The sequence below is a fragment of the Idiotropiscis lumnitzeri genome, chromosome 6, assembly GCF_059441095.1.
Source record: "Idiotropiscis lumnitzeri isolate Australia: NSW breed Sydney's pygmy pipehorse chromosome 6, RoL_Ilum_1.0, whole genome shotgun sequence".
NCBI lineage: Eukaryota > Metazoa > Chordata > Actinopteri > Syngnathiformes > Syngnathidae > Idiotropiscis > Idiotropiscis lumnitzeri.
Window position 1 is genome coordinate 1,958,545 of NC_142396.1, and position 12,909 is coordinate 1,971,453.

A 12,909-nucleotide genomic window follows, 5' to 3' on the forward strand; every position below is an offset into this window, starting at 1 on the left:
CTAGAGTCCACTCACTGGCTTGAGCACATCAAGGTGAGCCAAATGTGCTACTCCAATTATGCGATGGGGGGAATAAGGTACAAGAGTATTAAACGTTGTTCGACTAAAAGTCACATTAGATTTTTTTTTCCCGCTCTCTAAAAAAAAATAAGCGTTTTTTTTCAATTGAGTTGAACAGATTATAGGTCACAAATCCTGCCATTGGAGCAGATTTATATTTGCGTGTTTTGTAGTTGATCCAGGCAGGAGCGCTGCGAATTGCAGAAAAGAGTGGACGAGCTGCAGCGAGAGGTGACAAATCGCTCAGCGTCCTCTTCCTCTGAGCGGGCTGGCTCTCCAACACGGTCCATCACCCCAGTACAGACCTTTGTTTGTCTACACCCTACTCACACTATCTTCTGTACAGTGTTAGCTTTGCTAGCTAGCTTTAGCAAGCGATGTGTAGTTGGCATTACATTGTGCGTCTTATTCATAGTTCCAGTTAGCCAGTTCCCATTGAGAAAATAGCGCCCTTAATCCAGTAACTTTACCGCTGGACAGCTTTAGCTCGATCAGGTTGGTAACAATAGTTGGACGAGAATGGCAACGTCGGCACTATACGCCTGTACAAAGTGTAACCAGCGGTACCCGTTCGAGGAGCTGTCGCAAGGCCAGCAGCTGTGCAAGGTTTGCGAGTATGTCCGTGTGTGTGCATCTTTGTGAACATCAAAACAACAGTCTGCAGAAGTAGAAAAGCATAATTATTGCCTGGACGTTATGTTATGTACGGGCATACGCGGGGACAGCCCGTAAAAAGGGTTGAGTAGAGAGGACCCCGGAAGTGGGGGTGGTTTGGTTGGTGACGTGGCGTTGTTATGGTGCGCGACGAAAATAAACGAGTCGATCAGCACGTCGTAGTCTGAGAGTTATTTCTATATAACATTGGCAACGAGGATTATGGATTCCCTTCTAGCACCTCTTTCCCCGTTCCTCGCCCTCCCGGGAGACCCGCCAATTCCATGGGTACGTTGGCTGGAGTCTTTTGAAACGTTCATAACGGCCGCCGGGCTGGCAGACGCTCGCGACGCTCGGAGGAAAGCTCTTCTGATTCACTCGCTCGGTAGCGAAGGGCAGTGGATTTTTCGGACTCTCTGTGCCGCGCCTACATACGACAACTGTGTCAGGCTGCTAAAGGACCATTTTTCGGCCCCTCAGAATGTCATGCTACGGCGAATTGTTTTCCGCCAACGGAAGCAGCAGGCAGGCGAATCCGTTCATCACTACGTGGCTGATCTAAAAGGGCTAGCCAGCCTGTGTAAATTTGGTGTGCTGGAGGACGAGCTGATACGCGATCAGCTAGCGGAACACACTAATAACCCGAAGCTCAGGGAGAAGCTGCTGACGATGCCGGATGACCTTACTCTGTCCAAAGCAGTGGATTTAGCGTTTCACCTGGAGTCAGCAGCAGCGCTGGCAGCTCAGCTGACGCCCGCCTCTAATTCCCTTTTCCCCAGACCAATGCAATTAGCTCAAACAGTGGCACCGCATACGGACGCTCCAGACTCTGACTATGCTGATGACAACCTGGAAGTGAACTTTACAGCACGCCACGGTGCTACAGCACGCAAAGCCTGTAGTAACTGTGGCTCACCATCACATCAGAGGGGGGCCCCGAATTGCCCCGCTAAGGGACAGAAGTGTCAACGCTGTGGGAAGCAGAATCATTTCGGCCGCGTCTGTCGCTCTTCCACTGCGTCAGGCGGCCAATCTACACAACGTGTGCTGGGGAGGCCAGCGCCAACGATCATCCATACAGTTGCCACCGAAACCCGATCAGCTAAATGGTGTACAGTGGAGCTGGATGGGGCCTGCCTCCCACTGCTGGTGGATACGGGGGCTTCCAGGTCACTGTTGAACGCTACAACAGTCCGTCGTCTCTTCCCACACTGGATGCGCACTGGTAGCGCCGAGGATCTGTATGGCTATGGACACTCAAAGATTAAGATGGCTGGCACGATCACGGTGGCTGTTCGTTACGGGACAAAGACTCTTCCCTCATTCACCTTTCAAGTGTCTCGACAATCTCATGGGTTGGGATTTGTTTAGCGAGCTGGGTTTCTCCATCTTGGACAGTGTGGGAGGCACCATCCTTTCTGTCATCTCACCGTGGCGCCAGAGCAGGCCAGATCTGTTCAGCGGTGTGGGCTGCCTCACCGCCTTCAACCATCAGCCTCTCCTCCGACCGGGGGTGCGCCCGGTGATTCAGCCCCTGCGCAGACTGCCCCTCGCCCTGCGTGACCAAGTAGAAACTCTCCGATGCGGGCATCATCGAGCGCATTGATGCCTCTCCCTGGATCTCAAACCTGGTGGTGGCGAAGAGGAAGTCTGGGGGCCTGCGTCTGTGTGTTGACCTCAGAGCGGTGGATAAGGCAGTAGTCCCAGACCGCTACCCACTACCCACGGTGGAGGAATTAGCAGCACAGTTCTACAACTCGTCCGTCTTCAGGAAGCTGGATCTCCGCCAAGGCTACCTGCAGGTCCCTTTACACCCAGACAGCCGCAACCTGACAGCTTTCGTGACACACGATGGGGTGTTCCGCTACACCAGGATGCCCTTCGGCCTCAGCTCAGCCCCGAGCTGTTTTCAAAAAATTATGTCAACGATTTTCGCTGGCATCCCGGGCGTGGTGGTCTTCTTGGATGACATTGTGGTCCATGGGGCGACACCAGCCATCCATGACGGGCGACTGGCGAGGGTTTTGGATGTCCTCAGCAGCCACGGCCTCACTCTGAACGAAGATAAGTGCACGTTTGCAGCCCCTGTCATCGAGTTTGTTGGGTTCCGGTTGTCCGCCGCGGGCCTCAGCCCGCTACAGTCCAATGTGGAGGCCGTCCTGCGCCTGGCAGAGCCGTCGTGTCCAGCCCAACTGTCGTCTTTTCTGGGGATGACGGCGTACTACTTGCGTTTCCTTCCCCGGTACTCTGAGACTACATCGCCGCTGCGCGAGCTCCTGAAACAGGACGCGGTCTGGCAGTGGACTCCGGCCTGCTCCGCAGCCGTCCGCCAACTCAAGACCCAGCTCACCTCACCACCGGTGCTGGCATTCTTCGACCTGGAGAGTCCGACATTCGTCACATGCGATGCGTCTAACATAGCAGTCGGGGCGGTGCTCTCCCAGATCCAAGGAGGCACGGAGCGCCCGGTGGCGTTCGCTTCTAGGTCACTCAACACGGCCGAACAGAAGTACTCAGTGGGCGAGCGCGAAGCGCTGGCCTGCGTCTGGGCGTGTGAGCGATGGCATATATATTTATACGGACGCCATTTCACACTGAGAACCGACCACCAGGCTCTCACTGCCCGGCTCGCCACATCGGGATCGGGTCGCAAGCCGCTGAGGATTTACCGCTGGTCGGAGAGGCTCCAGCCATACGACTTCACCACTCTGTTCACTCCTGGCAAGGAAAACGTCGTGGCGGACCTGCTCTCTCGCACCAACCCTATCCCAGCACTCGATTCCCCAAACCTTGACCCAAAGTCTGACTCAAGCCGGGACGCGATGGAGTCCGAACTCATCCTCATGCTCCACGGCCCACTCCAGGCCTCTGTCTCCTTGGAGGACCTACAGATGGCGTCAGAGAAGGACCCTGCACTTTGCCAGCTCCGTACTTACATCCGGGAAGGGTGGCCTGCCAAGGTCCCGGAGCAGTTGGCACCCTTTCACAGGGTCCGGGATGAGTTGACCTGTTGGAACGGCGTCTGCGTGGCTCGAGGGTTACGCACAGTCATTCCCAGTGACCTCAGGCTACGAGTTCTGGCCATGGCACACGAGGGCCATCTGGGGATTGTCAAGGTGAAGTGCCGCTGCAGGGACCTGGTGTGGTGGCCTGGCATAGATCGTGATAGAGAAACAATGGTGAAGGACTGCACAGCCTGCCTGGTTAGTGGGAAGACGGGCCCACCGCCCACGCCACCCCTGCAGCCCTTGCAGTGGCCTGCCGCACCATGGGGACACATTCAGCTTGACATCTGCGGCGAGCTTCACGGTGTCCCGCACCATCAACGATTCCTCCTAGTGGCATATGACCTCCATTCGAAGTGGCCGGAGGTGGTTGCCACAGGGTCTGTCACAACTCGGGTGGTCATAGACTTTCTCTCATCTGTGTTTTCTCGGTGGGGCCATCCGAACGCTATCATCACGGATAACGGCCCACAGTTCGCTTCGGCGGAATTTGCCGCCTTCCTGGAGGAGAAAGGGATCAGACACATCCGCAAATCTTTTTACCATCCGGAAGCAAATGGCGGGGTCGAGCGTCTGAACCAGTCCTTAAAGAACGGGATCAGGGCCCACCTAGCAGATGGACTGCAGTTTTCAGCTGCGCTGCTCCGCACCCTCCTCCACCACCGAGCAACGCCACACTCGACTACCGGCAGTTCCCCAGCGCTCCTGATGATAGGCCGGGAACTTCAGCTTCCCCTGAACCGGCTGCGGGCCCCAACGGTCAACACACCAGGGGCGACGCCCGGCTGCAGCGCCAGAGTCACGGAGATGCAGCGTCAGATGAAACAGCGGTTCGACAGGAGACGGAGGGTGAGGACACCTGCACTCACAACGGGGGACTGGGTCCGGATTCGCCGGCCTAACCGAGACCACAAACTACTCACATTCTGGTCCGCACCAATGCAGATCGCCATCCAACTCAGGCCGGCCACTTTCAAGCTCACTGACGGGTCACGGTGGCATGCCAGTCGTCTTCGGAAGGTGAGACCGCCCTCGAACGCCGACGTAGGTTCGGAGGACACAGCATCCATGTTTGAGGACTGTACCTTCCCTGATGAACAGCGGCAGGATGCTGCCGGCCACCCACCTGAACAGCTGGAGGCTTGCCCTGGCCCAGAGGCCCGCCCAACTCGTGTGCGGATGAAGCCAAGGCATTTGAGAGCCTATGTTTTGGAGTAATGTCCCTTTCGAGTATGGTGACAGTATATTACATGCGTTGCGATGGTAGCCAGCATTGACTTCATCCGGTTCGTTTGGGTTTGATTCTTTTGATACATACGTTCCTCAAGGGTTTTTCAAAAGGGGGGGTAAATGTTATGTACGGGCATATGCGGTGACAGCCCGTGAAGAGGGTTGGGTAGAGTGGACCCCGGAAGTGGGTGTGTTTTGGAGGTGACGTGGCGTTGTTGTGGTCCGTGATGGAAATAAACGAGTTGATCATCACGTTGTAGTCTGAGAGTAATTTCGACACAACACATCCGACTTGTGGTCGGGTCGCAACATGGATCCCTGATTGAGCCTGACTGTGCATTTCATAGACGACAAGTGGCGACTGCGCACCAGAGTACTCGAGACGGCACATTTTCCCCGATGATGCACACTTGTTTATTTGTCTTGCATTGACATTTTCTTTCATTTTATTTCGCATTTTTTTGTTTGTCATTATTTACATAATGACAGCATCTTGGCGCAATCTATTTGCAGAAAAAGATTTTGCAAGAGGGACCCTTTTTCTTTGTGACATTGTTCAAGTCATGCAAAGCAAGCTATTTGGAATGTTTATACAAATGATTTTTGTACTTTTATTTTTCATTGAAAGTAATGTGTATCAGTTGGTCAATAAAAAAAAAAAGGTCAATATGCATTTCCTGCATTTATTTTGATTTTAGTCCACGGGGGGAATTTATCGTGCATTTATCGTTATCGAGGTAAAATTGCTCAATTTCTCGCAATATGGATTTTAGGTCATATCGCCCAGCCCTAGTGTGTATGTATGTATACATGCATATATTAATTACTAACATTGCTGTATTTAATTGCATATTTAATTAATACATGAAACATCTAATGAATGACACTTTTATTTCATGATTTAATGGTGCCTTTATTTATTCATCAGAATTATTTAATGTCATATTTTATGAATGAATGAAACAATGAAATTAATTAATTACATGAAACATTTTATGGTGTATTTATTTAATTTGGTCACTTTCACTCGTCCGTAAGCGCTCCCTACCGAAATTGGGTGTGAAATTGAGACTCGCGGCGCTCCTCCCATAAACATACATAACCACTAGGGGGAGCACCAGCTGTTTGAGGACGTGCAGCACCACTGCAAGTCGCCACCCCTTCCATTCACCTGTATTTGAGGGAGCTGTGTTTGGCTCAAGTACATTAATTATAACTCGTGGGTGATTTCATAATCGATACTTTGATAGCGTGAATTATAAAAATACGTTCAAATGCTTTAAAAATAGAGTTGTGGAAAAACCAGCATGAAAACTCTTCTGTTTTTCTTGCTATCACATTGCTGTAGTGTGGAATTGATTGAACCATAAGTCGAAGCTTCAAAAACAAACGTTGCAGTTAAGGTGAAAATTAAAATATAGAAGCTTCTATTACTGAGGAGTCATTAGTGCCTCACCAGTCACGAAACCTTAGGGCGCGTCACTCTGTGTACGCGTGTTGCTGCATGTAGTCGACGTTGTCACGTTTCATTCGTGGTGTGCGGTTCACTTGTTCAGCCGCTAGATGGCAGCGCAGCTTGACGCACAGTTGTTTAACAGGCGAAGAAAACAACTCACAGCTTCCGCATTGCGGGCGTCTTCCAATGTTGTCATGTCGTTCTCCTACAGAAGTAAGACTGATAATTTGATTGATATTCTTTCAACATTTTACGCCACACAAGGGACGAGACGCGAGAAAGTCGACGGTTTTGATTTTCTGTGTGCGACTGGAACGTTGCTACTCGCACTGACGAGTTTGTATTTGGGACTAATGTTTTCATCACGCCTGTGCATGCACGTGTATTATTTGGCTACGTATTATGGCGTGCGTGTGCGTTGATGTAGACCAGTAGCTAAATCTTCACAAATATGTTTGTGCATTTTTTACACTGTCAATTTGAAATAATCTGCTGGTTTTCAAAGTTTACACGATTTTCCTCTGTCCGATTCGTTGACAGATGAATGGATGACGGAAATAAGTTACAAGCTGGCAACTCTTCATGTTATGTTGTTAACTTTTATGTTTGTAATGCATGTACGTTTTGTCTTTGCCAATGCGAAGAACATTCACATGGAGTTAGTTGCCTTGTGTAAAATGTGCTACCGAAATAAAACTGTCTTTCCTTTATCTGTCTTGTGCGCGTGTCCACACCAGTGACGGAGCGAGACATCAGGAAGCTGATCGAACTTCGTGCCGCCAACAGCGCCATTTTCACGGGCCAGAGGCACTCGGCCATGCGGGGCTGGAGGTCAGTCCGTCCGTTTGTTCCTCTGTCTACTTGCTTGCTCGCTAATGTTGATGCGCATTCGCGTCAGGGCCATTCGGCAGGAGCTTGGTCTTGAGGGGATGGTATCGGCACGCCAGCTCAAGAAGAAGTGGGACAACCTGAAGGAGAAGTACCGGGTCAGTCACTCGCTTCTCCCATCAGACCCCACGCCAAAAACGGAAGGGAGGCTTTGCTTTGTGACGGTGACACCGCATTGTTTTTTTGTCACGCAGGTTCTGAAGAACCCACCGGCTGGAATGGAGCGGCCCGGGCGACCCTCGTGGCGCTGGTTCCAGCTGATGGACGAGGCGACGAGCGGGCGTCTGGGCGAGAGCGGCAAGTTGCTGGAGCCGTCGGTGGTGGCCGATACTGATGACAATCGCGTGCCTCACTTCACCTTCGGTGACTTGGCAGCGCACGCGGCCTCGCTCGGCTCGGATGAAGAAGCAGAGGCTTGTGGTGCTGTCGTCATTACAGGTAAGGTTGACACGGATGGATGCCTCAGATTTATTGGAAAAGTTGTATTGGGAATCCTTTGCTTATTAGGAATTTTGATAGCGTGCAAAGTCCACTAAAAAATCTGTATCATCATTCATGATATGGAAATTTTTGTGTAGTGGGAGCTCAAATCATTATTTTAATGCTCATCACGATGAGGACTTTTGTTTGATGGACTACAAGTAAACAAGACATATGTTTGATCGTTTGTACTTGTGCTACTGTACTGTACTACAAGTCGATGTTGTAGTTGATCAAAAAATCTTTGCTGTTGGGAGTAAACCTTGTCCGCCTATTTTGAACTAAAACGGACTAAAACCATTTTGGTCTCATCAATTTGCAAAAACTAGACTAAAACTTTTTTTTTTGGCGTTTCCATAGACTAAAACTAGCACAAATCGGAATGACTAAATGTGACGAAAACTAATAAGTGACTAAAATGACTAAGACTAAGACTCAATCTAAAATGCCTGCCAAAAACAACACTGCATTGAAACGGCTTGCTGTTATTGGAAATTAATGAATGGCCGTTTTGTATTCCTGCGCAAAAATGATATGAAATGAGCTTGAAAGTAAAACATCTTGACACTGTAAGGTGCTTTAAATCTTGGTGCACTCTCCAGCTGTGCAGAACGGGTTGAACACGGATGTCTCAGAGGTGAATGGCGATGGTCAAATGGAAGTGCCACCGGACGCCGGCCCCCAACTTCACGATCACGACGTTGCGCTGTATGCTACGCTCCTCCCCGAGGGCCACGCCACGGATGTCACCCACAGCGGCGACGCGGAGGAGCCGTCCTGCGGAAGCACCACCGACCACAAACTGCGATGCGACAGGTGGGACTTGGGCCCCCGCTCCAGACAGCTGGAGCAGGATCGGGCGACACTGGAGCGAGACCGGGCAATTTTGGAGCGGGACCGGACGGCACTGGAGCGGGCTCAGGCGGTGCTTGAGCGGGATCGGGCGGCGTTGGAGCGGGACCGGGCGGCGCTTGAGCGGGACCGAGTGTGTCTGGATCGAGACCGGGCCTTTTTGGACAGGGACCGAGCTTTCCTCGAGCGGGACCGCGCACTTCTGGGTCGGGCACAGGAGGAGGCGGGACGGGCCCGGTCACTACTCGCGGATGGCAAGGAGATGGCAGAGAGGGAGCGGGCGGCAGGCGTAGACACTGAGTCGCTCGGGAAGGAAAGGATGGTGCGGACCAGCTTATGCCAGAACTTGATTGCCGTCGACGTCGGACCCGAGCAGCTGGAGAGCACACAGAGGCTTGTGTCCTTGTTCAGCAAGCTGGTTGACAAACTCTAGACCCTCGTACAATTCACTGGAATCCCTCCTTGGTATCCACTGTTCAGTGGCGCTTTGAGATCAGGCCCGTCGCCAGATCTCACTTGTGGGGGTTAGGCTAAGTGAAGCAATCTCTGAAGATCCCTATTCACTTGCTCCTTGGCGATGTAACAACCTGATGCGTGTGCAAAGTTTCATCCTTTCCCTCGAGGGCCAGTGTCCTAATTGGGTTCCATTTCACCCTGCTGCAAGACACCTGACTCAATTGATCGGGATCGTTATCTTGCGTCTGCAGACCTCGCTGATAATCTGCTCATTTGAATCTGGTGTGTTGGAGCACGGAGAGATGGAAAAACAGGCTGGATACCGGCACTCGAGTAACAGGATTGTGTACCCCTGCTTTAATTATTTTTCATGCATATTTAGACCCTCATGAGAAGGGTGTGAAATAGGAGTTGAATTGGCTCCCTGACCATGCTTGTCTCTCAATTAATTTTCCAAATTGAAATAAAAATGGGATCGCAGTCCCCCAAAATGCTCAATATTGTTTTTTTTTTATTTTATTTTTTTTTTATATTGCTCGTATCTTGAAACCGAGGGATGTTCCAATCACATTTTTAGCACACCCAAGTCGGAGTCTTTGGTTTTAAGTATCAGCCAGTACAGATCCCGATCTGATACCTTGGCAACACATTAAGAAAAAAAAAGAGCACACATCCAAATGAATGTTTTCACGTCGTTCATGAGACGCAGGCAGGCGTACATATACTCCCTCAGAGAGAGAGCGAGAGAGAGAGAGAGAACAACTGGTTTATTTTTAACGGTTGAGTGAATGCAGTTTTACACCTGAACTAACTCACCACACTAAACAAACTCAAGTGGGAGCTATGAACAAATATGTTCGCCTTTGTTGTCATTCTGCTTTGAAATAATGAAAAAAAAGAAGACTGCTTTGAAATAATGAAAAAAAAGAAGAAAAGAAATACAAAATGAAATAAAAAGTTAGAGCAGTGCATGGGCAATACGATTTGACGACATCCGATCAAACTGCTGATGCTGAGAACATAGTGCACCATTTTAATTGTCTTTCATGGGACACCAGATAAATCTTATTTTTAATGATCTTTATTCATGAGTGCAAACAAATTTTGTGTCATCACACTTTTTTCTCTCTCTCTCTGTACTCCTGCAGTCAACTTGCTGCTGATGGCTCCTGAAGCTTGGCATCTTTTTGCCTTCACAAATGAATCGTGATTAGAAGTCACATCCTGAGGAGTAGCACTTTTAACAACTTCATCCATCCGTCCATCCATCGTCTATACCGCTTCTCCTCAGCTATCTTTGGGCAGTAGGCGAGGTCACACCCTGAACGGGTTGCCAGCCGATCGCAGGGCACACAAAGTCAAACAACCATCCGCGCTCGCACACATACCTTGGGGCAATTTAGAGTGTTCAGTCGGCCGGCCGTGCATGTTTTTGGAATGTGGGAAGAAACCCGGAGAAAATCCGGAGCAAACGCACGCAGGCACAGGGGAGAACATGCAAACTCCACATAGGAAGGCCGGAGCCGGATTCGGACCCACGACCGGTGCCGTCTCTCACTGTGAGGCCATCGTGCCGCCCCGACAGAGAGAACAAGATGTACAATTCATTAAATGTTAAATGTGTACTTTGGAGTTGAAACAAATGAAAGTAGCTTGAATAAACTGTAAATTTGTAAAAAATTGAGTCGAAAAGGCCTGTACGTTGCGGTTCACCCCGGTGGACGAGAGGGTAGCCTCCCTCCGCCTTAAGGTGGGGGGACGGGTCCTGACCATAAGCACTTGTTTGTGCTTATGCAGCAAACAGCAGTTCAAAGGAGCCACCCTTTTTGGAGTCTTTGGAGGGTGTGCTGGAGAGCGCTCCCCCTGGAGACTCCATCCTTCAATGCTCACGTGGGTAATGACAGTGAGACCTGATAGGGCAGGGGTGTCAAACTCCTTTTTGTGGATGGGCCACGACGTAGTTCTGGTTTGCCTCAGAGGGCCGTTACGACGGCGAACCCATAGAAATGTACGATCACCTTACGTTATCACGTACACACAACAAATTGATGCAAAGCCATTTATTTTAAAAAGGAGGATTGGTGACAAATAAATGGCAATATCTCAGATCTCGATCTTGTTAAAAGTGAAGAAAATGTGCTCGAAACGGAAAGTTGACGCACGTGATTTGCCCTTTGCGGGCCACATGAAATGAGGTCACGGGCCAGATCTGGCCCCCCGGGCCTTGAGTTTGACACCTGTGTGATAGGGCGTGAGTGGAAGGAGCGCGACCTCCCGCCAACCCTCTGGAATGACCTTCCATTCAATGTTCCGCAAGCCCCCCCACTGTCCACTTTTCAAAGTCGTCTGAAGATTTTTGTTTTCTTTTTGATTCTTTAGCATGCGACTCAACATGAGACTGTCGCTGCTCTGCTGTTCTTCGTGTATCTACTGAATATGTGTTTTAATGTGTGTTTAATTTTCCTGCTCATTGATATTACACCGTATGGAAAGTGCATTGTTGCAGCACCAGCTTTGATGAAATATATAATATCAAAAAAAAGTTGTACAAAGCGGCCAATTGACGTGACGTCCTCTTCGCCACGTCAAAGGCGTGCACGTTGACTTTGGGATGAAGCATACGCTTTGTTTCGTCACGTGGAGGGAGGTTGAGCGGCAAAACACCAAACAAGAATTAGTCAGTCCGTTGCTTGGGTTGAGCTGAACTTTTGCCTGCGTCCCCGACAGCCACGCACTCTGCGTGGAATCTGGCAAGTCGCGGATGATGAGGACGCCGCAAGTCACTCTCCTGGCGCTCGTCCTCGCCTTGAACGCTGCGTGGGTCTTTTTTGCAGGTGAGCACATTCATATTCCCTTGAGAGCTCCGTTTGGGTTCTCCAAAAACTACCAGTTGTTAGTAGCTGGATTGACATTGGTGGTACCGGAGCGGCCGTCTTCTCCTTTGGTGTGGTCTTGAAATCATTTGGATTTTTTTTAACCCCATTTTGAGAGGGAGAGAACACAATTATGTCCCTGCTGACCCGCAAATGTCAGTAAATGTCTTGAAGGCACAAACTTGCGAATATGTGAAAAAGAGAAAGTGCTTTGAACGGAGCAAATGTGCCTGGTGGTTTACGGTACTGAATGAGTTCTCTGCTTTTTTTTTTTTTTTTGGTCCTTAACGTGTTGCATTCGCCAATCACCACAAAGAAACGTCACTGGGCCAATGCTTTTGATATTCTTTTGAGAAATCAATCCGCCAATTATGTCTTCAGCTGAATCCATGATGACAAAAAAAATCAACATTTACACATTACGTGCATGGCCTCACTTTGTGTTGTGTCGTGGCCGAATAACTTGACGTACCAACACACTGGACATTTTTGTACATATTGTTCTCTCTGTCTCTGCATCCCCTGTCGCGGGAGCGCGCACGCATTGACCGAAGGCGGCGCGATGTTACTACGTTTGTTTTCATTGAAAGGCACGAAGAATGTATGATTTTGTGTTTTTGATTTGCTGTCATTTAAAGTAGGGTTTCCATAAAAGTGGTAGTCTTCGTCGGTGTGGATTTCAGCACACCAATCGCTACAATTTAACACGTAAAGTAAGCGTTTGCCTCCGCCGAAATTGGGGGGAAATTACCCGCATTTGCATTCGTTAGACCAAAGAAATTTCGCAATCAATGAAGCTACCATAAGTGAATTTCAGTGATCAAAGCACGATGAAAAGGGGAGAGGATGAGTGAAGTGGGCGATCGTGTTTCCAGAGAGATCAAATTAAGTGGCAACATACAGATAGGTGGTATCCTGTTCGAGAACACGTCATTGTATTGCAATTGACTGATTT

General features: G+C 49.7%; 1 protein-coding gene across 2 annotated transcripts; it reads left to right on the plus strand.

Annotated features, from left to right (window-relative positions):
- Window positions 1-6,454: 6,454 nt before the first annotated feature.
- Window positions 6,455-9,579, plus strand: LOC148334456 (uncharacterized). Of its 2 annotated transcripts, none has more exons than XM_088297462.1 (5): window positions 6,455-6,618; window positions 7,143-7,236; window positions 7,304-7,391; window positions 7,488-7,731; window positions 8,376-9,579. In XM_088297462.1, exons 1-5 carry the CDS (start codon window positions 6,513-6,515, stop codon window positions 9,056-9,058), a joined length of 1,215 nt encoding a protein of 404 aa, XP_088153588.1. In that variant the 5' UTR covers window positions 6,455-6,512; the 3' UTR covers window positions 9,059-9,579. The 2 variants fall into 2 exon arrangements, with proteins under 2 accessions (XP_088153588.1, XP_088153589.1); XM_088297463.1 differs by lacking the exon at window positions 6,455-6,618 and adding an exon at window positions 6,679-6,741.
- The last annotated feature ends 3,330 nt before the right edge of the window (window positions 9,580-12,909 follow it).

Coding starts and splice junctions, on each gene's coding strand:
- LOC148334456 (XM_088297462.1), top strand. CDS start 6,513: ATGGCAGCGCAGCTTGACGCACAGTTGTTTAACAGGCGAAGAAAACAA. Junction 7,237..7,303: donor TCGGCCATGCGGGGCTGGAG/GTCAGTCCGTCC, acceptor CATTCGCGTCAG/GGCCATTCGGCAGGAGCTTG. Junction 7,392..7,487: donor ACCTGAAGGAGAAGTACCGG/GTCAGTCACTCG, acceptor TTTGTCACGCAG/GTTCTGAAGAACCCACCGGC.